Source organism: Hydra vulgaris, chromosome 11 (assembly GCF_038396675.1).
Source record: "Hydra vulgaris chromosome 11, alternate assembly HydraT2T_AEP".
In the NCBI taxonomy this organism is placed as follows: domain Eukaryota; kingdom Metazoa; phylum Cnidaria; class Hydrozoa; order Anthoathecata; family Hydridae; genus Hydra; species Hydra vulgaris.
Genome location: NC_088930.1, coordinates 31,604,795 through 31,631,139, shown reverse-complemented (window position 1 = coordinate 31,631,139; position 26,345 = coordinate 31,604,795). Strand labels below are relative to the sequence as shown.

The following is a 26,345-nucleotide window of genomic DNA, read 5'->3' as shown; positions in this document are numbered from 1 at the left end:
GTGAAAATAAAATAAAATAAAAAATTTATTAATGAAACTTGTTTCACTTGCACATTCTTACTTCAAATCCAAATGCAAGTGCCATTATTGTGATTAGTAAACCAAAAAAAGCTTCAAGTTTGCGAAAACCTAAAGCAAATAAGAAAAAAAAGTTAAAAGAAACCTTAAGATATTAACTATCATATAAACTCAATGTTCTTAAAGATTTTTTATTAAAAATAATTCTATTCTGTTTAATTTTTATTTGATCTTTTTGATTTTATCACATCAAAACATTAAAAATCTAAAATTAAAAGACTTTTATTTTAATTGTACAAAATAAAAAAATAAATTAATAATAAAAATTGAAATTTAATTATATTATAAATAAAATAAATAGAATTTTTGTAAATATATCAACTATGCACTTAGATGGTAACCATTGTACTTTCTTGAATACCAAATAAAGTGTATAGACACCTATAAAATATTATTATTCATAATAAATCTTGATTATTCCAAAACCAGGGTTGCGGCTATAATTCTGAAAAAAAGTTACCTGATTTTCCCTGATTTTTTAAATAAAATTTTCCTTATTTTCCCTGGTATTTCTATTATTCATACTCACACATTTAGCATAAAAACTTCGAGATTAACCCCCAAACACGCTACTTTTGTAAAAAACATATTGCCCGTGTTCTATATACAAGGAAAATCTGGAATGTTAAAAAAATGTCTTTACATATAAAGGAACTTCTATATATCTGTTTTATATAGATAACCAATCATTAGTTAGATAATAAAATAAATAATCAAATACTTTGTACAATCACCATTTTTAAAAAACAGCTGAAATTAGCAGAATGGTCTTTAATGTAAGTATAAAAACTAATATTAAACATAAAGATTGTGAAAATTAATCTAAATCAAAGTCCAAAAGAACATTATCTAAATATTTTATATATCGTGAAAGACAATAATAATAACTTTCTAGTTATTTTCAATAAGCAAATAATAAAAAAACTAATACCACTAATAAAACTCAGTAATACTGTAAAATGATCAAATGTTTACAATGTTAAAAAATCTTAAGCATTAAAAGTTAAAAACATACAGTTATTTCTTATTGACTTTCTTTATTTCATTTTTTCATTTTATTTTATGTTTCTCACACTTTCGCGTACTGTCATTTCTTTTTGTAAGAAAAAGTTTCATTTGCGACACATTCGTCTGATTGCCAAACACCTTGGTGAATATTTAAAAAAATTTTGTATGTTTTACATACTTCATTTAAAAAATTTTCCTAAAGTCCTGATATTTCTTGACTTAACATTATCACTTTTATTTTCCTTCAGCACTTATATTTCAATGAGGCGTTACAAACAATCTTTATTATTTCCTTGTAAATTTCTACTTGATAAGCCTTTAATTTGTTAGATACCATAAAATCTTTAATAGTTTGACTTTTTGAAGTGACTTTTCTTTCATATTTGACTAAGCATATTATTGTTCATGTTGAAGCCCCTCTCAATTGATGCTTGACCATGATCTAACTTGAAAATGAGTACCAAGACTTTTCAACAAAACTTTGTTTTCTATACCAACTTTAATGGTTTCAAAATAAAATTGGTCTAAACAATTTCCAAAATGAAATTTTTTAAATGCTGGTAAAAGATTAGATGAACTTTTCTAACAATTCTTCAAGAATTGTGTAAAAGTACATTCGTTTGAAGAGATATGCAACCAGGAAAGAATTAAATGAAAAACAGATTTTATCTGTTAAAAGCTTTTTTTCGACAGACAGATGCAACTAGTTGCTTCCAGAAAAAAGATTTAAACTCAAACATTTTTTCAAGAATTCAAATGATAATAAGCCGACAATATTTATGAATCTTGTCGGCTTATTATCATTTGAAGAGATAACACACCCCTTCTCCTCAATTCTATAATGTTACATTCTACAGAAAATTCAATTGTTATTGATTTTAACAATAGAAATTTTTTCTTTTTAGTGAAATCAAATTGCAGAATTTGCCTTCAATTGACAATGCTGCTTAAAAAATCATGTTTGATTGTTAAATCTCTTAAGCTTTTAGCAGTTGTTAGCAAAACAAATCTTTAAAGAGAATTGGAATCAACAGGGCATCTGCCTGATATGTAATATTTTCTGTAACAAACTAGCCAATGTAGAACAAAAAAGTTTAATTTAGTGAAAATTAATCAGGGTTCCCACAAAAAAATAAAATCAAAATTCTAGGACTTTTTCACAGTACTTGCTAAAAAATTCCAGGACTTTTCCACCCCCCTCCCCCATCCCAAAAAAAAAAATTCAGGACTTCCCATGTTTATCCAGCACATTTATTCATTTAAAAAGATATTAAAAATATTACAACAATAAAAAAATATTTTGAAATTTTTTAAAATACTGTTTAGTTATTTTTTAGCTTCTTTTCAATTAAATCTAACTCATCAACTTCCTTCTGCTTTGCTTTACATAACTTTTTTAGTTTATTTGATTCTTTTAAAAGTGTTAAGTCACTTTTATTTTCTGCATTAATGGCAAGCTTATCCGATTCGTTAGATAAAAACTCAATTTGACTTTGAAAAAGTCGCCGCTTTGCTCAAACATTTTTTTAACTCATAGTCAACAATCTTACATTTTAACACTACATTGTCACTTTCTTTTTTTGAATTTTGCTTTTGTAAATCTTTACGGTATAAGCTGCTTGCTTTTCTCACATGCTGCTGAATCTCTCTGCTGATTTTGATGCTTTCAGGAGTTTCAGAATGTTGAAAAGTGTTTTTTAATAATATGTAGGGCAACAAGTTTTGAACCAAAAGTTATTTATTGATATATTATTTATTGATATTTATTGATAACCTTGTTCGATCGATGACTGTCCATGTGAGAGCACAAAAACTAACATAAACACCACCCAAACCTTTTCATAAGCCTTATTTTTCTAAATGAAGTTTGAAAAGCATTTTTGTTGAAATCAACAATTTCAAATAGATTTCTATATTGTTTTTTCATCAGATTTTGTTGACAGGCAATTGCAATTGACTAATTTTTTAAAAAGAATAGAAAGACAATTGACGCACATACTTCATTTGCTGTCATTATTGGATTTATCAACATGGCAGAGCATACAAGGGAAGACTTAAATAGGGACTTGCCAAAAAGATGTTTCAACAAAACTGCTAAAATCTCCTCAGCTTCATTTTTAAAGACAAGTATTCTGGGGCATTCCACGTCAAGTGGAACCACCCATCCAACATCACTGACTTGAATTTTGATGAAAATTGGCTCACATGTTGGGGATATGGACAGAAGAAAAATTAGTAAATTTTTTTGACTTATGTCACTTATTTCCTGAGATATGGCCTTTCAAAGTTTTGAACTTTTAACTTGACCTTGGTTATTTAAAATGTCATAACTTTTTTGCTATTATACTTCGGAAGTTGATTTTGGTGGCAAACAGAAGCCCTTGCACAGACAAACAACTTTGTGTCTATTCAAAAAAGTGATAAGTTCAATAGAAAAAAAGTTATTGGCCATTTGGTCATTTAAACTTTGACCCTGGTGGATGGCATAGGTCAAAGGTCATAATTTTTTTTTTTACACATTGCTTTTTCTTTTGTAGATGTTCCATGAAAAATTTTTTTGGGATTCCCATAAACAGCTTTGGGATCAATATTAAAGTATAAGTAGGTTCTAAAAATTTAATATTTATCGGCCTCACAAATGCAGTATTTTGAGGTCATTTTATGTAAATAGCCTATTGTAGATATATATTATTATTTATTTACTTTTTTCCTTTTATTTTCTTGGTTGTATTTTAATTACTAGTATTATATATACGTACTAAGTCGGTAATAAATTATATGAGGCTTAAAGCTATATATATCTATATTAAAATAATCAATTCATTTCCATTGAATTAGTCGTCAAAAAAAAACTTAGGAAGAAAATTTTACTAACTTTCAAATTAAATTTAGATTAAAAATGGCATTTCAAGCGCAAGTAAAAGAGTTAAAGAAGAGACAACACTATTGTTATGATCCTTTCCAACACCATGAGAAAAAACAATATAAAACCTTAAGGGTAGTTACTAGTCTGCAGGTAGCTATATATCCCTCAAAACTTACAACTGGAGCAAAATTATGTGGTACTTGCCGAAAGAAGATCACTGGCTTACTTCCCGAAGTAGGATTATGTGATGATGAAAATTCTGCAAATTGTAATACAGAGTCAGATTTTCAAGGTAGTGACAAGGGAGTTGAAAATTATCAGTGCCAGGAAGAAGAAACTTCAATTTTTAATAAATCCTTGTCGTTATTGGGTGAGTCACTCTTGGATAAACGCAAGTTACAAACTCTTAAAAGTTATATTCCAGAGAAAAAGAAAAAGCTTAAAAAACTTGTAAAAAGGAAGTTAGACCTTTTATCACCTAATTCAGATGCTATTGCCATTGATACTTCAGAGGATGATGAATACAAAGCAACTAAAAAAAAATTTCCAACGCATGTGCTGATCATGATTTTGACAATATTTGTTGCTCAATGGAGTAATTGAAAAGTGATGAGAGAATTCAATTGTTTACATCGACTTGTATCTCCAGCAAAAGAAGTTTTAATAACCAAAGGTGATTTATCAACCCCTAACCCAAAAAAAGGGAAATTACTACCTGTACATGTGATATGGTAAGAGTTTTATTATTCTGACACTGTTAGCTGTGTAATGCCTGGAAAAAAAGATTTTCTATCTGTTATGGAAAATGGGGAAAGAAAACATATTCAGAAAACATTAGTTTTAAGTAATTTGAAAGAAGTTTATCAATTATTTACAAAAAAATATTCAAATATCAGAATTGGGTTTTCGAAGTTTGCAGAGCTACATCCAAAAGAATGTGTCTTTGGAGCAAGTGGTACTCACTGTGTGTATGTACCATTCATCAAAATGTTAAGCTCATGATAGTCAGATCACATATGGATGATTTACCACTAGAAGATGAACTAGAAACCCCTATTAAGAATTACAAACATGCTGTGGCTAAAATCCAATACACCCCTTTCTTGCCAGCGTGTGTCTAAACGTTGTCTAGACGAGTGTAAAAATTGCCCTGGATTGGTATGCTAAAGGAATGCTGTTGCAATGCTTTGAAATTAAAGGAGTTGAAGAAACTGAATATAAACAGTGGACTACAACAGATAGGTCCCAGCTTCAAACCTTTATACAGTCCACTGATGAATTTATTGAAAGATTTTTAGGGAGCTTGAAACCACTTACTATACATGATTTTATTGCTCAAGAGCAGACAAAATATTTAGACTGGATGAAAAACGATTTATCAGATGAAGAATTTCTGGTTATTGGTGACCAAATAATGACCACTTATCAATTATATACATTTTTATATACAATATTGAAGGAAAGATTTTCAAATGCTAAAATGATTCCTGGAACCCTTGGTAATCTTCAATGAAGTTTACCAAGCTTTATCAAAGCAATGAAGTTTACCATTACCTTGGTAATGGTAAACTTTAAGTACAAGATTATAGTTCCAGTTCTGTGTCTAGAATTGAAAATAACATCACTGAATGTTAGCCAGCTCAACTTCAGCTTAATTACTGGTTATATGGCTGTATAGTATGATGAACATTGGTGGATAGATTGTGTGTTGGAGAGCAATCCAAAAAAAGAAGTAACCATGAACTTCTTTCACCCTCATGGTCCATGTCAATTTTTCTCTCTCAGAGATCCTCCAGATATTTTTACCGTTGATTTGAATGATCTTTTGCTAGCAGTTGAACCCAAAACTACAACTGGTCGGTCATACTTCATTACTTCTAAGGAGTCATCATCGTTAACTATTATAGCTTTTTTAATTTATTATTAACAAATATGTATTGCAATGGTAATGGTGTAAATTTTATACAGCATTCAGTACTGTACTGCCATGTAGCTAAAACTGCTAAATAAGGCATTTTTGTTACTTTTCAACAATATATATATATATATATATATATATATATATATATATATATATATATATATATATATATATATATATATATATATATATATATATATATATATATATATATATATATATATATATATAGGCCAAGTATCACCAAATTATAGGATATTTGGTATACGGTAGCTATTATATAACCTAAAGCCTATGTTTAATAAATTACCTTAAAATACTGTATAATTATAAGGTATTTAAATATTAAGTTTTTAGAACCTACTTATACTTTAATATTAATCCCAAAGCTGTTTATGGAAATCCCAAAAAAAATTTTCATGGGACATCCATAATAGAAAAAGCAATGTGTAAAATGACCATTAACTTTTCTTCTATTGAACTTATCAATTTTTGAATAGACAAAGTTGCTCGTCTGTGCAAGAGCTTCTGTATGCCACCAAAATCAACTTCCGAAGTATAATAGCAAAAAAGTTATGACATTTTGAATAACCAAGGTCAAGTAAAAAGGTCAAAACTTTGAAAGGTCATATCTCAGGAAATAATTGACCTAAGTCAAAAATATTTACATGTTTTTCTTCTGTCCATATGCCTAACATGTGAGCTAATTTTCTTCAAAATCTGAGTTGGTGATGTCAGATTTGACCAAAAAGTGGTTCCATTTGACGTGGATTGCCCTTTCTGTAATCAGTAGAAGTTAGATAGGCTTCGTTGTGTTTTAGGAAGGAAGCAAATCCTATATCAGTATCTGCTTGAGGTTTTCGAATGTTTCTATCTTTTATGTCAAGTTAAAGCAGCTGATAAAGTGTATCACATTTATTTAAGACAACTTTGAGAATAAATCAGTATTACCCATGACTTTTCCATGACTCTTCATAAACTTTTATGATAAATCACTAGAGTAAAATATTCAGCACTTGCCATGCACTAAGCATTTGTAACTTGGTCATAATAAAACATGCAAACCAAAAACTAATAGGTAGAAAGTTCTGAAATAATGTCTAAAAAAAACTCTTTTTCTTTTACTTATCTGATAACTTACACTGCAAAAATATCTTTTTCAAAAAGGACTTAGACTAGACATACTAGTACTTTTCTTTGCATCCTAATAATATCACAGGTAGAAACAATATTACAAGTAGAAAAAAGAAAAGATAATTTTAAAAAGCTCCTTGAATTTTCCATGACTTTCAATGAAAATTTAGGAATTCCATGACCAAATAAAATTCCATGACATGATTTCCATGACCAGTGGCCACCCTGTTATAGCTATAGCTTATATAAAAATTGAATCCATTTTTAAGTTGCATTATATAACCTTCTAATCTATTGTTTTTAATGTAGTTATTATCTAACTTATTTGTAAATTTATTAATAATCACTTCTACTGTTTTTTAATTTAGTTTGTTACAATTAATTACAGTTCTGTTATTAAAAAAATCTTGGTAAACATGTTTTTATGAGTTGCTGGAGGAATGCTGGTGTCTTATTTAAAATTTACTAAAAAACCTTGTTTTTTTGATTCACTATGATGACAACAAAGATGAAGATGATTATTTTTAATATTGTTTAAAAAAAGAAATCTTGTTTTGTTTTTTATTTTGAAAATGTTTTAAAATTAAATTTTATTTTTTTTATAAGTGTTTTTAAAGTTCTTATAGAAGTTGTTATTAATACAATTGAGTTCTTAGTTCCATTCATTTATGCATTGATGTTTAATATTGCTATTGTTGTATATTTTAGCTTTGCCATTGTTATATATTATAACCATTAAGATTGTTATTATCCTTATTAACATTATTAAGTTATTAACATTAAAACTTGTTTACTTTTCATTATTTAATTTACTATTTGTAAAAATCCTTGATTGCAAGACATGGTCAAAATTATATGATTGATTAAGAATTCTTTGTATTTTTTATTTTTAAATTAGTTTGCTGTTTTAGTGATACTAGCTTAACTTGCAGTCAGTTTTTAAAATTATGTATGTTTAGATTAGTTCAAGATACTTTTCCTCTTTAGGGTAATGTATTTTTAAAAAATGCCTAAGAATGTGTGTGCGTTTCAAGAAAAACAGTTATATGATCAACTTAAATTAGAAGACACTTTTTGCCCAATGTATCATTAAGACCACATTTTATCTTCTGCAGAAACTCCTGAAAGCATCAAAACCATACAGGATCGTTATATGTAGCCACCTACATAAAGGCTGGGTATGTGGCTACATATGGACTTGCTCCATATTTTCGAAGTGAGTTATTATTGACATTTTCAACTGTTCCATATTACACAATTTTCTTTGACGAATTACTTAATTAAATATTTACAAAGGGACAGATGGACCTTTTAGTCAGGCTTTGGGATAAAAAATCTGATACTGTTAATACTAAGTGTCTTAATTCAGAGTTTATGGGGCCCTCCACTGCTGAAGATGTTTTAAATTCATTTCTCAGTGGCGTATATGAAATTGACAAAGCAAAGATTTTACAAGTATTGTTCGATGGCCCCAATCTCAATTAGTTATTTCTTAAAAAATTAGAGAAGTCAGAACTTTTCCTGTTAAATTGCATTAAGCTGACTTTGTGCCATTTAACAGCCCTTTTTCAAACAACAGATTATTCAACCATTTTTTATTGAAATAAGCTGCCATTTAAAATTATTATAACTTTTGTTTATTATAAAATCGAATGGAAATACAATATAGTTCAAAGAAACCTTGAAAACCTTTGCATGTTGCAACTATTTCTACGCAAAAAAGTACCTAATAAATTTATTTAAAACTATTAATAATGGTTTTACGTAAATCAATATAAAATGTTTTGCATAAATTTTTTGTTTGTTAAAACTGTAAATAAATGACCAGAAAAATAGTTAATTTTTTTTCTATAGTGAGGAAATATTAATAAATTCAAACAATCTTTTAAGCTATATGATTGTTCAATTAGTAACCTAAAAAAATGAAAAAACTATAAAACATTTTAAAACATTAAAATTAAATTTAAAAAAATTAAAAAATTCTCTCATAATCCTGAATTTTTAACTAAATCAATTTTTTTTCCCTGATTTTACCTGATCATATCTAAACTACCCTAACTTTTTCTGAATTTCTTGATTTAGTGGCAACCTTGATATAAAGTTACAATTTTTTTTTTTCAGTTACTAAAAATATAACTTAGAAAGTTACTAAAAATATAACTAAGAATATAACATAAGATTTACAAAAATTGCAACAAGAATAAAAATAAATATATTAAATGTTCATGTCAGAATAGTGTAGATAATAGAAATAAATTAAAAATTTTTGCTATTAATAATAAAATGATAGAGTTATTTAACAAAACATTGACACGACTAAGAAAACATTTGGGAGTAAGATGACAAATGAAGACTAATGGAATAAAGCAGCAATGACATAACAAGACAAGACACCTTATTATTTTAATTTTTGTAACTTTAACAATAAAAATCAAAAAAAAATTAAAAAGCTCTTGAACTCAAGTTTACTAGCTTAGCAAATCTAAAAAAAATTAAGATTATTGTTTCAGAGTCTAGGGTTGAGAAGTTGTGTTACGAATTTAATTAAAAAATAAAATCAGTAACCCCTTGTTTTGTAGTGACCCCTTTGAACTTTGGGGAGGTGAAAAATGCAACAAGAAAGTTTGTTCACTATACACAAGAAGAAGCAATATAAGACAAGAAACCACCATACCCAAGAGTAACAAGAAAAAACAAGAAAAAAATTTAACATTTATAAACTTTTCCTAAAGTACTTGTTAATTGTGTTCAAAAATTGAATAAAAAAATTTATTTAGATTTTTAATTTAAATTTCAAATTTCATACAAACACAAACTTTTCTAAAATAACTTTAACCAAAATGCATAAATTGTATCAAGCTGAATGCCAAAATAGAAATATTAATGATCCTGTGAAGCTAACTAAATACAATGAAATTGTCTATTCTCGAGTTCACCTTAAATTAAAAACACCCATCAAATCAGTGTTAATAACAAGGTGGTGGAAATCGAAACTAGTTTAGAAAATAAGTGGGAAAAAACATATATCATATTCAATATAGATTTTGAAGCCACTTTGTATAAAATAATCATTAAATAATATTAAAGATGGTGATCTCAAACATAAAGAGATTAACCATGGCCTCCATGTATAATTTTATACATTGCAAAGAATCATAATACCATCAGTTCAAATTCCTTTTGTATGGTTTAGAAACACTCTCATATAAAAATAGACTTGATTTACTCAGCTATTGAACATGTCAAAGTTATGTATACCAACTATACTGAGTTAAAATTTGTTTGTTGTAATTCAACTTAAAAAAAAACATAAAGCATACATAATCTAGGATGAAGAGTTGCTGGCTATCAGGCTAAAGTTGCCAGTTACCATTTGTATACACTACATATAAACTTCTTTTTATATATTGCCTGATACAGGAATCGAACCTGAACATTCTTCAAACTATATAATGTATACTAAAAATTACTAATTTTTATTTTTATTTTTAACCATTATAAAATATTTCATAATTCATATAGCAACCACGTGAAAAAACTCTTATTTCATTAAAAATTTAAAGCCAAATGACATCATGGAAATAAATTACTTAAAATAGGATATAAACATAAAAAGCCTTAAGAATAATAAGAAAGATAAAACAATCCAATAGAACAATGAAGGTGCCTGGAAACAGTACAAAACACAAAGTACATAAAGTACAAGGTTAGTTAGTCAAAACACCCTTTAGAGTCCTAGTCCTTTAGCGGGTATGAAAGCCAAATTCATGTTATGCAACACCTAACATAAAGTAAAATAAGCCATGACTGCTGCTAAGGCTTCAGTACATACAAAAACTGATATAAGGAGAACATGCAAGGTCGTTACTACATTGACTGAGTTTGGGTTGGGACAGATAAAAGTTTTATTATTCAAAAAAAAAGTTGTTTTGTTATTTTTTTATTTTAAAACCTCTCAAACCATTACACAGTGGGCCAGTAGGTGGACAAAATGGGAAAAAATTTAGTTGTCTAATCTTGAAAACCTATTTAATTTTAGTATCTACATATATTAGGAGAAATCTATTGATAATATATTTATATTAAATCCCTTAGTTACCAGGACTCTAAGCATTTGAATATTGAGATAAAATAAAAAAAATAAAAAATTATAAATAAGTAATTAACGGTGACATCAACGTTGTGTTATATTTCAATTACATTTACGTTTTTGAAACAAAAAATTAGTACATGTTATTCTAGAGTATTTAGAGATAAGAAAAACCTATGTGTGAAATAAATTTGTTATAGCATGTTATCTCAGTTATACTTTGAAAATCACAGATTAAAAAAAAAAATTTCTTAAGAAACTTATTTTTTGCCGCACAATAACTAATAATTACCACAATTTGCCATGTGTTGTCTTATATTTATTTGAGCTATATGATGCTTCAATCGAGTTTTAATTGGTTGCTCGTCCCCTTAAATTCCCATTCAGATTTTATGTATGTTTTAACTTGGTTGCTATGGTACTAAATTTTGCATAGCAACAACTCATTTTTACATTAACGTTGTTTTAACAGTATTTTACTTGCGCTAAATACACAATATTGGGGGTATGTATGTAATATTTAATTGTCAGAAAAAAAGACAATGAACCAACTGCAAGTAGACGTGGTCGAAAACCAGTTGCATTTGATAATAGTTCTAATAAAACTAAAAAACAGCGTGTATCTTGTTTAATTGAATCTCATTCATCCAATGAATTATTTTTTGCTGCTAATAAAAAATTTAGAGATGAATCTGTTGTTATTGCTGCCAAGAATGTTTTAAATATATCAAATACAGATAAAGCAACTAAATATTCAGCAGACGAAGCACTGGCTTTAATAATTGATGCAAGTCTGACAAAAGCTTCCTATCAATTGATTAGAAGCGGAGCCTTGGAGAAAGAATATAACATCTACCCCGCTTACAATGATGTCAGAGATGCAAAATTGAAATGTTATCCTGCAAACATAACAGTGGAGGACTATTCAGCTTCAGTTCCTTTAAAAGATTTAATGACTCATACTTTGCAAAGAATCTGTGCAGTTCAGAATCCTGTGCTAAGGCACTTGATATTGAACGACAAAGCAATAAAAACAATGACACTAACGTGTAAGGCTGGTTTTGATGACGCTACTGGCCAAAGCATTTATAAACAAGTTTTATCAGAACCCGACATTAACAGAGATTTAAAGCGTGAAGAATCATTATTTATTACTTATTACTCATTATTTATTGTCTTGTCCCATTGGATTTGACTGGATTTAACAACAGCAACGAAAAGGTGCCTATTTGGAGAAATCAAAAGTCATCCTCCACAACCTATTGTAGACCCATAAGATTTGCATACAAAATGGAATCCAAGGAATCTGTGATTGAAGAAGATCAGTACATTAAAAGTGAGATAGAAAGCTTGGGTATGATTTTATTAGAGGTTTGCGGATCTTCTATTGAAGTGAATTGTATTATTGAACTTACAATGATTGATGGGAAGGTTCAAACAATATTATCTGAAAAAAATAACTCATACCAATGCTGTTTAGTGTGTGGTGTCTCTCCAAAAAATATGAATAGTCTTGATATCCTTAATATAGATTATACTAACAGAGAGTTCAAATATGGTCTTTCCAGTCTTCATGCATGGATTCGATTTTTTGAGATGTTATTGCACATTGCATATAAAAAAGAAACAAGAAAGTGGCAAGCAAGATCTAAAGAACACAAAGAAAAGGCATCTGTAGCTAAACAAAAGATTCAGACTGATTTTATGAACAAAATGGGACTTGTTGTTGATTTCCCTAAAAGTGGTTGTTCTGGAACAAGTAATGATGGCAATACCTCAAGGCGTGCTTTTGCAGCATATGAACAAACAGCTGAAATTCTGGGTATTGACCAAAATCTTATATTCAGATTTTACATTATCTTGGTAACGCTCTCTTTAGGATATGAAATAGACTGCTTAAAGTTCAAGGATTATTGTTTTGACACTTTTAGACTATATGTGTCCCTTTATCCATGGTATTACATGGCTCAATCAGTTCACAAAGTATTGATACATAGACATGACATAATTAAAAGCCTTACATTACCCATCGGACTTATGTCAGAGGAAGCTCAAGAGGCTAGAAATAAAGACTTTAAATCTTATCGCAAAAATTTCAGCCGAAAAACATCCAGAAAAGCAACAAATACTGATCTTATCAATAGACTCCTAGTTTCCAGTGATCCTGTTATTTCATCATTGCGTAAATCAACATCACACCAAACAAATCATAAAGCATTTCCTTCAGATGTTTTACAATTACTTAAACAATCTTCAAACGATATTATTGTTTTATAATTTTTTGATGTAATTTAGAATTGATAACGTTTTCTTGCACTATTTTTTGCTTTTATTATTCCTAAAACATTATTTACCTAAATACTCAATTTTTATTCAATATAGGTGGGTCAAAAATCCGATAAGATATTCAAATATCAATTTACCACTTTGTAACTAAGGAAAGTATCCGGTAACTAAGCAATATAAGTATCCATAACAACTAAATTTAAAAAATTATCACTTTTGTAAGAAGTGTGATCTCATATTGGTACTCATGCCAAATTTAGTGAATATAGCACTTATAAAATATCTGCAGAAAACAAAAGTAGGTTGTTGCTAAGCAAAATAAAGGTATCCATAGCAACGAAATAAAAAAATATTACCTTCATAAAAAGCGCAGACATCATATTAGTACTCATACTAATTTTAGTGAATATAGCTCTAATATTAAATTAGTTATGAATTTTGTCCAGTAAAAGTGCACTGTGCATTATCAAGATATGTCAAAGTTGCTTTGCTATCTAAATTATTACTTTGCTATTTAGATTATTACTGAAATGTTGAATCAGCATTATTTCACACAATAATATTTCAAGAGTTGGTGAGTAATTTTTAAATAAAACTTCCATTGCCATTTATTTATTATGGATTACATTGTTATTTCAAATGATTTCAAAATTATCTACCTACCTCTTATATTACTTCTTAATAGTAATTATATAGTACCTAATAAAAAAAATTTAAAATTGAATTATTCTTTAACGCATCTTTGAGTAAAAAAAAAATCAATCCATTTTCGTAAAGAATTATTATAATATACTGAACTATTACTTTACTATTATAATTGTGTCCACCAATACAAAAATTAACTACCCAGTCTATAACTTTCTGTAAAATAAACCTTGAATAAACCGATGTTTTAAAAATTTAACAATTCTTCCTGACCATTGAAAAAAAAAAAAAAACAGTGTTCTTTACTAAGAGAATTTAATGTACTTATTTAAAAAAGTTGTAACAAAATAATCATGTCACATTTAAAAAACTAGAAGATTTATTTTCCAAACTTTTTTTTACTTTTCTACTTAGTATGTGGGACACTGAATACAAAGATTAACTAAACTTTTTCTTAGTATGTGAAACACTGAATACAAAGATTATCTAAACTTCTGCTTAGTATGTGAAATGCTGAACTATAAAGATTAACTAAACTTCTACTAGTATGTAAAACGCTGAATGTATAGATTAAACTAAACATCTGCTTAGTACGTGAAACACTGAATATAAAGATTAAAATTTTTACTTTACTACTTGCTAATACAATAGAAAAAAGTAAATATGTTATAAAACATATTTACTTGAACTTACACATAATTATTGTTATAATAACTTTATATAAATGCATATAAAAATTAATGTCATCATATATAATGATGGTTAATGTTGTCATATATGAAATGTTGCTTAATGTTGTCATATATGAAATGTTGGTTAATGTCATCATATATAATAATGTTGGTTAATGTTATCATAAATAAGCAGATACTTTATTGAAACAAAAACTGCAGTTTTCCGTATAATTTTCCAAACAATACAAAATATTGTTATTTATGCTAACAATAAAGTATACAAATTTTATTTTCATCAAAATAAAGAAGGAACAGAAACATCTTAAACATTATAATAAAGCCTCTCTCACTGAAAGAAAGCTACTATTCTTACCAAAAAAACTGTTCCGACTTTGTTCAACCTTATCTAACAAAATCAGAATAAATAAAATTTCTGTCAAAGCATGAAAAATTGCAATCATGACTTTGAATAGTAGTCTTTAAAAGTATGACTTTTATTACCAAAATATGGCTTTATTATAACATACAAGTGTGAAACCTAATCTCTAAATTTGTTTGCTGAACATATAATTTATATGCTGTCCTAAAAATTTAACAATCAAAATAAATACATGTAATAAACACATGTATATATATATACACACACACACATATATCTATGTGCGTGCGTGCATGCGTGTGTGCGTAAACATTTATGAGAGAAAAATATTTTAAACATATTTTTTTTTAAGCAACTAAAAATACAATACTGTTTAAAAAAAAAAACACAAAAACAAAGCCTGCCATATGCCTGACATTCTGATTACTAATAAAACGCATTTCAATGACTGATGTTAAAGCTGTTTTAAAAGTTAAACCGTTTATTTTTCCTAGCAGACTTTAACAATAAGCAATTTTATGAAAAGGTCAATAATGACACAGTTCCGCAAAACTTTCCAGATTTCAAAAAAATTTCCAGATATCCAAAAGGTTATCACTTATAAAAGTATATCAATCAAATAATAGTTTAAAAGATTTTGAACACCTTAATTTTATCACTTTTAATTATATTATTAACCTAATATTTCTCTTGTTGATATCGAAGAAGCATTTTTATTGCTTTTCTACAAAAAAATTTTACCATATTTGTCCAAAAATAAAAATGCAAATGTATCCATAATTGTTATTAGCACACCAGCATACAATGGAATCCTAAATAATGATATAAAATTACCAACACTTTATCTAAAAATCTAATAATATGGGATAGAAGGTAACTCACTTTCCATTAGATAGCAAATACCAAGCAATTGCAGAACCAATAACCTCCTACACAAAAATTTATAAAAATTAAAAAAAAATAAAAATTTATTTATTTAGTTTTGACTATATTTAATTGTGTTTAAGAGTAATAGAGTTGAGAGAGAATCATATACAAAATATAATACAAAAGTAGATAAGAGGGAGAAAAAAAGGTACTAATGGTACTAATATTTTTTTTGTAAAGAAATCTTAAATCTTAATATCTTATTTATTTAGGTTAATTTGCTCTGTGAGAATAATGATATAAACCTCATTTAAAAGTATCTCTGCGTGGAAAAACAAAAATATATGACATAAACTTCTTTTTAAAATGTCTTTTCTAAAAGCATTATTTCAAATTATTGAAAATAGTTGTGTCTTTAAACTTCTAAAACTATTTTAATGATGCATAACATATTTATTCTATGAACAAAAATCTTATTTTACAATTTTTTATTTTCAATTTTGTTATTTTTATTATTTTAATTTACATTTAACTGGATTTAGGAGCCACCTACAGCTAGGTTAGGTCAGTTACAGCTACTCTTAATAACATTCAATATAGTTAAATTTATTTAGTTATTATTTACATTTTAACTTTTTCATGCAATTAATTTTTACATTTTTATTATATGAAAATACTATTAATAAAACAAAATTGAAATAAACTTTGAAAACATTATAAAGTAATGTAAACAATTTATAAAAGTAGCATAGTTTTATTCTGAATTATAAGCTTCTTTACTTTTTTAAAAACTTTGAAAAAAAATTTTTTTTTTACTTTGTTATTAGTACAAGTCTCTCTTGACACTATGATTTTAAAACATTTTTACAAACAAGGCCATTGCACAGAAAAAAAAAGATGAGTGCTGTATATATATATATATATATATATATATATATATATATATATATATATATATATATATATATATATATATATATATATATATATATATGTTTATATATATATATGTTTATATATATATATGTTTATATATAAATATATATATATGAATATATATATATATATATAAATATATATATATATACATATATATATATGTTTATATATAAATATATATATATGTTTATATATAAATATATATATATATACATATATATATATATATGTTTATATATATATATATACATATATATATATATATATATATATATATATATATATATATATATATATATATATATATATATATATATATATATATATATATATATATATATATATATATATATATGTATATATATATATATATAAATATATATATATATATATATATATATACATACATACACACACACGCAGTGAAAACAGAACTTAATCACACAAAGTAATTTTTGTATTTTATTTTGCTAAAACTTGTTTTTATCTTGATTAATAATGAAAATAATTGAACCAATTTTTTTAAATTTATTATGGCTATTTCTTATTTATAATTAATCAGTATAAATATAAGAAAATGTGTTTCTTATACAATTTTGATTTTTTACTTACACAGGTATCAATTTGTGCGCACAAAATTTAATGATACAAAACTGTTTTATGATGTGTTATGAATGTTTATGGTTTTTTTAATTTAAAAATTTTGTTAATATATAATATTAATAAAATTTAAATGAACATAATTTTCAGCAATAAATAGCATTTTTGATAAAGAAAAAAATCATAAAGTATTTAAACCTAATAAAATTATATATGTGATCGCTTGTGACAGGAGGGAAGGAGTTAAAAATAAAGGGTGCTTTATAAATGACCCCCCTTAATTGCAATTACAAACGATTTGTTTTACTAAAACAAAAACAAAAAAGGTTCTAACTCATTTTTTTTATATTAGGAGAATAGCAAAAAAATCTTCTTTTTTTTTTACTATCTAAACAAAAATGTTTATATTTTTATTTATTTAATAATACTTTTATTTACTTATGTATATTTATATGTCAACCAAAATATGAATACATAAACATAAAAAAAACAATAATCTTAATACATTTAATTAACAATAAAAAAAAAAGAAAGATTTTTTTAAAATTTTCCTAATATAAAAAATTTCAGTTAGAACCTTGTTAAACCAACACCACGAAATAAGAATTACTTAATGACATAATTCATTTTGTTAACAAAAAAGTCCCAGAACTTTAGTAAATGCATGTAGTTTTAACTAACATTACACATATTTAAAAAAAAAAGTGCTTTAACTAAGCATCGTTATTTAAAACTTTAAATGTAAAAATGTAACATTTAATATTCTTTTACATACATTATTAAAAAACTAAAGTTTTTTAAATAAATTTTAGAAAAAAACAAAACTTTATCATGTTTTTGTTAACTTATGTTGCATGAAAATTGCAAAAGTTCTTTTGTTATTTTCATGAAATATATATTTTATAAAGTATAAAAACTGACCAACAACAATTTGAACATGTTAGCTCCATTTTCACGCTAAATTAATTCTGATTATGCAAATAAATTCATGGTTAAAAAAACATTTTACATTGATACTTTTCTTATCATGCGACAATGAGAAAAAGTAACTTTTGGAAGCATAAAAATGACTTTAATCAATTAATTTTAGTACTAAAGGTATATTATAAATGAACTTTTATGTGTCTAAATTAATATTCATTTGCTAAAAGTTGACAAAAAAGAGAATAAAATTTGACCACTTACAATGATACTTTTCTTATCATGCAACAATGAGAAAAAGTAACTTTTGGAAGCATAAAAATGACTTTAATCAATTAATTGTAGTACTAAAGGTATATTATAAATAAACTTTCATGTGTCTAAATTAATATTCATTTGCTAAAGGTTGACAAAAAAGAGAATAAAATTTGACCACTTATTCATTTTCCGCTGTGGAATTGTCCACATATATATATATATATATATATATATATATATATATATATATATATATATATATATATATATATATATGTATATATATATATATATATAAATATATATATATGTATATATATATATATATATATATATATATATATATATATATATATATAAATATATATATGTATATATATATATATATATATATATATATATATATATATATATATATATATATATATATATATATATATATATATATATGTATATATATATATATATATCCATATATCAGACGTAGACAGGAAAAGCATGCGATAGCACTCTATTCCTGACCATGCTTGCTATTATTTTTTTGAAAGCTTGACCACGCATTTTATTGAAAATGCGCTGAAAAACCTGACAAAAGAAGGAAAATTATAAACAAGCTAAACTATAAAAAACGAAAGAAATCTTAAAAAGAAATTTAAAAAAATAAAAATACTCAACTAATCTAACCCGAAGAAAACTAAAACTCTATTAAAAAGTTATTCTTAATTATGTTTATATTTATGTTAAGGTTGAATAACTTTAAAACTTTAATCTTTTCTAATGTTTTTTACATCTGTTAATTAAAAGCAAACTTTAGTACAAATTATAGGCCTAAACTAAACAAATTGTAAAGCGATAAAATTTTAAGTATTTTAATTTACACAATTAAGACTTATCAAAGATAATATTTAATTGCATTTAAACATAGTAATAAAATACACAAACTTTTAAATAAAATATAATTTTTTAATAATATTCTTGGTTAATTAATGTATAATGCTTTTTATTAATAACAATCGTTAATATTTGTAAATTTTATAAGAAGTGCTTAGGGTAGTAAATAAACATTTAATTAAAAAGTTTACAAAACGGCAACAAAAAAAAGACTTTGGAATGTTTTCGATTATATTAACTTAATGCGTGATTTATAAAAAGTTTATTGAAACACATTGATAGTCATCGCTGTTTATAAATTAAGATTACATACTGTTTTTAAAAAAATTCGTTGTTGTCATTGTTTATAAAATTTTGAATACAAATTGTTTTAGAAAAATTACATTCATCATTGAAACAAAAATACTTTTGAAATAAATAAAAGTTTTATTTGATATTCTTTGATAATTTATTTAATAGCGTTTTGAAACTTTATTTAAAAGCGTTTAGCACTGTGTAAAAACATTTCAAAAAAGAATGTTTACCCTCTAATGAAATGTTTTTACATAAAGCATAACAACAACAAAAAAATAACTTAGCAATGTTTTTAACTATTAAATTTATAGTTTCATCAAAAAGTTTATTGAAACAATCATTTTCCTTGTTGTTTATAAAATTAACCATAGAAGCTATTTTAAAAACATTTACATTGTAAAAAATGTATTTGTTAACTTTATTATATCTTTCAATAACTTAAATAGAAAAAATTTTTATAGTATACAATCGTTAAAAGCAATTTCTCGCTTTATTACCTTATACTTTATTTTGCGAGTTTTTGAAATATTTTCAAAAATCTAAAAAGCAGTGGTTAAGTTGTCGCAAAACAGAAATAAATGCGTGGTCAGGAATAGAGTGCCATCGCACGCCTTTCCTGTCCACGTCTGATATATATGTGTATATATATATATATATATGTGTGTGTGTGTGTGTGTGTGTGTGTGTGTGTGTGTGTGTGTGTGTGTGTGTGTGTGTGTGTGTGTATATATATAAATATATATATACATACATATATATATATATATAATATGTATATATATATGCATATTTATACATACTTATAGCATATTTATGTAAGCACTTGCAGCATTCCACTGCAAGTCAGGCTATTTGTCAGTCGATGTATGTACTGAAGCCCCCGGCAGCAGACTATTTCAGTATGACGTCACACTGCTCACCTAAATCAGAAGTATAAAATATATTTATGTATGTATATGTATATATATATATATATATATATATATATATATATATATATATATATGTCAGATCAGGTTATCCTGCTACTGGTAACATGTAACCCAGTACAATCTGCCTTGTAGGATATGCCTTTTAAGGCAAAGGCTCGGAGATGTCAACTCTGATTTAAAACACACCTTGCCTTGGGGCTCTTGGTTGAGTAAAGGCTAGAGATGGTGTCTTGATAAAAATACTCATCTTGGGCAGATGTTAAATGCACCCAGCTACTGTCTTGTAGAAGGCCTCCTAGGCAAAGACTTAAGGGGTAAACAGATTCTATCTGTTAACCAGCCTCGCACACCTTCTTCATCTATTAGGCTAGCGCAGATGTATTATTAATACATTGTTTCCAGTTTAGGATGTTGAATGCTGGATCTTCTTGACTCAATGCATAGGTTTTGCTTGTGTCTCTGTTTTTATGACTAGGCAACTCATTCTATTATCTCCTAATGAGGATACATCTCTAAAACTCAGTTTTATGGTTCTGAGGCCGGCTGGTAGTCAGGTTTCCCATACTCTATGGTAGCTCTCAGAGAGGCTGATTCCATCAACAGTTGAAAAATATCAAAGTATTAACAGCGCCATGTTGCACATGGATGGTGTCCCTGTTTGTACTTTTGGTGTGCATTGCGGAGGCCACATTTGGAGCCCTTTGTTACGGCTTAGGGTTTATTAGTAGTAATGAGCAGGGATGCGAAGTCCGGAGTCGGAGTCCATGGAGTCCCTATTTTAGCCCGGAGTCCGGAGTCTTAGGAGTCCATAAAAATTTTAGGACTCCGGGACTCTTTTTATTTTTTTTAGTTAATAATATGCCTTAAAAAGACCTTGTCACAAAGCACTAAAAAAGAGCATTTGACCGGGAGGCTAACCATCTGTTTTGCCAACTTTATTTATTTGGTCAGATTGAGTATCGGTTCGAATGTCGCGCCCTGTTAAGAAGCGTTACGCAGCTCGCATTTTACGTGCGAAATGGCCATTTGCCTACCTGTTCAGTAGTTTTACGTTAAACCAAAACTTTTATTGTTTAGAATATTTAAATTATCTTTTGATATTGTTTATGTGACGTTTATTCAGAAAATATAAAATAAAAGCATTTTGCCACAATTGTGATCTAATAGGTTTTTTGTTAAAGAAACAGTTTGTTTAATAATTTTTTTTTTGTTAAAATTAGTTAAAGAAAAAAAGTGTTTCAAGTTTAAATTTTTCATCATATTTCATTATAAGTTTTATATTTCTTAAATATAAAACTACTAATGAAACCCTTAATGTTTGTTTTATATTTTTCTTTATCCCATTAAGAAAGTACTAATGATGAACTGTTTATTAAAGTATTTCCTCGTCATCAATTGTCTAGACCCAGGGGCGATTTCACGGGTTGTATGGAAACAGGGTTATTGCCCCCTCCTCTAAAAAGAGGGGGAGTTAACATTTGACTTACAGTTCAATATTTTTTATAAGACATTCGTTGCTTTTGAAGGACTCACCCTCCTCGTTTTACTCAAAAAATCGCTACCTGGCTAGACCTGTAGGTAATAATATGTTTGAGAATTTATTTGCTCAAATTTTTTTAATATGTACCAAATTTAAAAATAAATGATATTTTAGTTTAGAAGTTTATTTTTTTGCTTAAGTGATTCCGTTATTATTAAATTTTTAGATTTATCATAGAAAGAACGTCGATTAGAAATGATGAACTAGTTTATGAGCAGTAAAGGAATATTTTACCAAAGTAAAGATCTTTAAAAATAATTGTCGATTGAATTTATGCTTTGTTTAAGTACTGTTTAAAACTGTTAAGTAGTGTGAAACTATAATTATAAATAGATAAAACTTGTAACTACTTTTATTAAGAAAAAAATTGTTTCTTTTTATTTAAACCCGAAATGTTGTGAGATAATATAATTATGTACATTGGTTTTCGGTCTAGTCTCCTAAAAAAATGAAATTTTTTATTTTAATAACGCTTACTGAAAAATTGCAATGAAAGCGGTATGGTTTAGATACGAAAAGCTATCAAATTTAACTCACAAATTACGCAATAAAAATATGCAACAACAAAAAAAATTCAAATGTCTGTAAGTTTGCGCTATTGAGCCAAACTAACGATCTAGACTAATGGTAAAAAACCTACTATCTAAATCAGAAAGAAGCCAAAAAAAGGCTTATAAAAATACCTCAACAAATAAATAAAAATTATTTTGCGCAACAATTCCTTTGACGGAAAAACTACTAACATCATCAATTCGTAACTAGTCATGTTAACAACTTTCCTAACAATGTTTTCGAGAGTTGTTATACAGATAATTAATTTGGTGAAGCATATATAACAGGGAGCAAATACTTTGCATGTTCACGATAACTTGCAATAACAACATTTTTATTTATAATAATATTTGCTGTTTACTCGTGAGCAACAATCTTGACTAGTAATGACCGCTAACTATGCATCAGATACGATCTTCAGACATTTTCATCGTACAAATAAAATGTTGAATGGATGTAAAGTAGTATGCTTTAAATGTTTTGTACCCGAAAAAAGTAAAAGTAATGAATTATGTGGTAAAGAAATTACATGTGCTGCAAAAGCTCGCATTAGCAACCTTATACAACATTTATCTAGAAAATATGCGGAGCTCGTCATTACATTAGAAAAAGAAAAAATTGAAAAACAATTAGAAGAAAAGAATAAAAAGCAAAAATATACAGCCATCAAAGGCAGCACTTCACAGCAATCCATATTAAAGTGTTTTGTACCGCAGCAAATTAATTTGCATATAGCAAAAGATGAGTTTTTAAAAGCCTTAAACCAGCTGGTTTTGATTGAAGGTCTTTCATTACAGGTTCAAATTATTTTTTCGTTAATATTTATTAAGTAATTTAAAAAAAAATCTAAAAAATTGTAAGGTTTTTTTGCCATTTTTTAATAAAAATGTATTATTATAAAAACAATTTCTATAGGCGTTTGATCGGGAACCTATTCAAAAGCTTTGTGGAAAAGTTGCATCTCATTTTGGATTTAAAATGAATAGAGATAATATAAGAATTCAAATTAGTGATCTTGCCAAAAAGCATCGCGAACAAATCAAAAACAAATTATCGGAAATGCTAATTTATTTAAAAGTCGATTCTACATCTAGGCATATGCGCCACTACCTCGGTATAAATGTGCAATACTCAAACAATGATGAAATTGTTGTCATCTATCTTGGCACTATCGATACGAAAGGAAAACAAACGGCGGAATACACTAAAAAAATTATTGAGAAGTGTTTAGATAAGTTTGGAATCAATAAAATTAATATTTTAGGCCTCAGTGTTGACAACGCAGCAGTGAGTAACACATATTTTAAAATTCATCTATATTTTTTTTAAATGAAGAACATTGTATATTAAATTGATATTAAAAATAATATTTTAAATAAAAACATTTAAAAAATAAACTTTTTTGAAAAAACCGTATATTCACTAAATTTTCAGTTAACTATTGAAATCATAATTAATATATTTAGGTGAATATAAAGTTGGTGCGCGACTTCGGGATCAGCGCCATTGAGGAAATCAAAGATGACAAAAGCGATCTTTCAGTTGAAACTGATGAGTTTGACGAAGATGGTCAAAATAAAGCAGACAATGCGGCAGCAGTCTTGGCAAGTGGAGTTGCCGGTAGAATGAATGTATTACATCTTCAAAGATGTGCTTCAAAGATGTGCAGAGACCAAGCTCCACATCTTGTTCCAATACTAGATCAGGCTACCTGTTGGTCCAGCCAGTTCAATATGATCGAGAGGCTAATTCAGGTAAGTTATGTTTTATAACTTCTAAGTTTTAATTAAAGTGTATAAACCGGTTTTCCAACCGCTATAGTATGAATCCAATTAGATTATAGTATAAATTTAGATTATAGTATAAATCCAATGACATTTACATTATTTAATAACTTGTAAAGTTTAGTTTATGTAAATATTTCTTTAATAATCCTGTTTACTTAACTAGTTGAAAACGTAATACATATATTTAATGAATTCTTCTGTTCTTCTAGATTTGACCAGTAATTCAAAACCTGAATATGCAAAAAGAAGCTCCTAAAGAATTTAATGTGCAACCATATTTTTGGGGGATGTGGGAAGAACTGAGAGATGTTTTGCATATGGCACGCGATCTAACTATCCGTCTTCAGTGTGAAAATATTACCGCAGGCGAATTTCTTTTTGATTGGAATTCAATAAAGTGTGAATTAGACGGGAAAGACAGTGACTTAGCTAGAGATTTCCAAATAGGAATGAATAATAGAGAAAGCGCACTACGCAAAAATTCGTTGTTTCTTGCAGCAGTTTACATGGATATTAGGCATGCCTGTATGCTAACAGCGACTGAAGATAAGGTTGTTTTTTTTATCAAAATGCATTTATATATATAGTTTTGAATATTTAACTTTAAAAAATAAATATTCAAAAACTTATTAATATTTCTATAGATAGCTGCAGCTGATGGATTTTGGAAAATTAATTACAAACTGATTCAACTGGCTAATAAAAATAAGAATGATGAACTCGACAAAATTAAAAACGCAGTAGCGCGCAACCCTTTTTCAGTTCATGTTGCCGAATCTAGTTCAGAAAACGAAGAGGATGCTTCACCAGTCGCAAAGCGACGACCAAATTTATTTATGCTATGTGAACAGGAGATTGAAAAGAATTGTTCAAAAGAACAAATGCAGGTTCAACTAGACGTAATTGAAACGGAGTTTCGACAAGCTCTAAAAACAATTCCGGAAATTCGATCAATGTTTAAAGATACCTCCTCCAACTTAGACGACTTTATAAAACTTAACCCATTTAAAGCAATTAAACAGTTCCCTGAGGTTTTACGGAATGCTTGCCGAGTCGCTTTGTCGCTACCCATATCCTAAGTCAGTGTTGAGCGACTGTTTTCAGTTTTAAAGCATATGACAACAGATCATCATAGTCGATTTACATCTGAGTTAATTGACGATATGCTTTTTTTACGAACAACCAAGTTTTTTATTTGAATAATTTTTGACAATGTAGATATTGTAATATTTTGTTCTTGTAACTTTATAATTTAGAGTGTAAATAATGTAAATAATTTTTAAATCTTTTTATAATTTGATGATCATATGTTTTCACATAAACTGAGAAATTGAGAATTCTGTGCATGCAGCAATACAACATAAACAAAAGTTATAATTGGAGTTGTATTATTCTTATTAAGCAGTGGTTGCGCTCGGCTGCATAAACCCACGGATCCCTTATTTTTCCTAAAAAGTAAGGGAACCGTGGTTCAAACCCACCTTTGGGCAAGTTTTGCGACATTGGTTAGGAAGGAGGAGTGAATTCCTGTTAATTGCTTTTCCACATTCATAATAAAAATATTACTGGTACCCTATCACTTTTCTGGCATTTATACATAAAAACTCCAGATAATAAAAATCCTTATTTAATTTAAGACAGAAAAAAAAATTTTGGAGTCCGGAGTCCGAGTCCAAGGAGTCC

The 26,345-nt window shown here is 27.2% G+C and overlaps 2 protein-coding genes across 5 annotated transcripts in view; one reads left to right on the top strand and one right to left on the bottom strand.

The window, feature by feature from the left end:
• The window catches only part of LOC100212794 (natural resistance-associated macrophage protein 2), a 105,318-nt gene that overhangs the window by 46,971 nt on the left and 32,002 nt on the right, over nucleotides 1-26,345 (bottom strand). For all 4 annotated transcript variants that reach the window (XM_065810771.1, XM_065810772.1, XM_065810769.1 and 1 more), the window contains 3 exons: nucleotides 15,964-16,010; nucleotides 15,823-15,893; nucleotides 62-129 (listed from right to left, as the gene is read on the bottom strand). In XM_065810771.1, the coding sequence (XP_065666843.1) occupies nucleotides 62-129; nucleotides 15,823-15,893; nucleotides 15,964-16,010 (186 nt within the window). The remainder of the gene's footprint in view (nucleotides 1-61; nucleotides 130-15,822; nucleotides 15,894-15,963; nucleotides 16,011-26,345) is intronic.
• LOC136087438 (uncharacterized) lies at nucleotides 23,780-24,741 on the top strand. Its single transcript, XM_065810210.1, has 3 exons — nucleotides 23,780-24,162; nucleotides 24,342-24,629; nucleotides 24,730-24,741. Exons 1-3 carry the CDS (start codon nucleotides 23,854-23,856, stop codon nucleotides 24,739-24,741), a joined length of 609 nt encoding a protein of 202 aa, XP_065666282.1. The 5' UTR covers nucleotides 23,780-23,853.

Excerpts from the sequence above, each read along its gene's own strand:
- LOC136087438 (XM_065810210.1), top strand. The coding sequence starts at position 23,854 with ATGAATAGAGATAATATAAGAATTCAAATTAGTGATCTTGCCAAAAAG. Across the intron at positions 24,163-24,341 it reads TCAGTGTTGACAACGCAGCA|GTGAATATAAAGTTGGTGCG; the intron begins GTGAGTAACACA and ends TAATATATTTAG.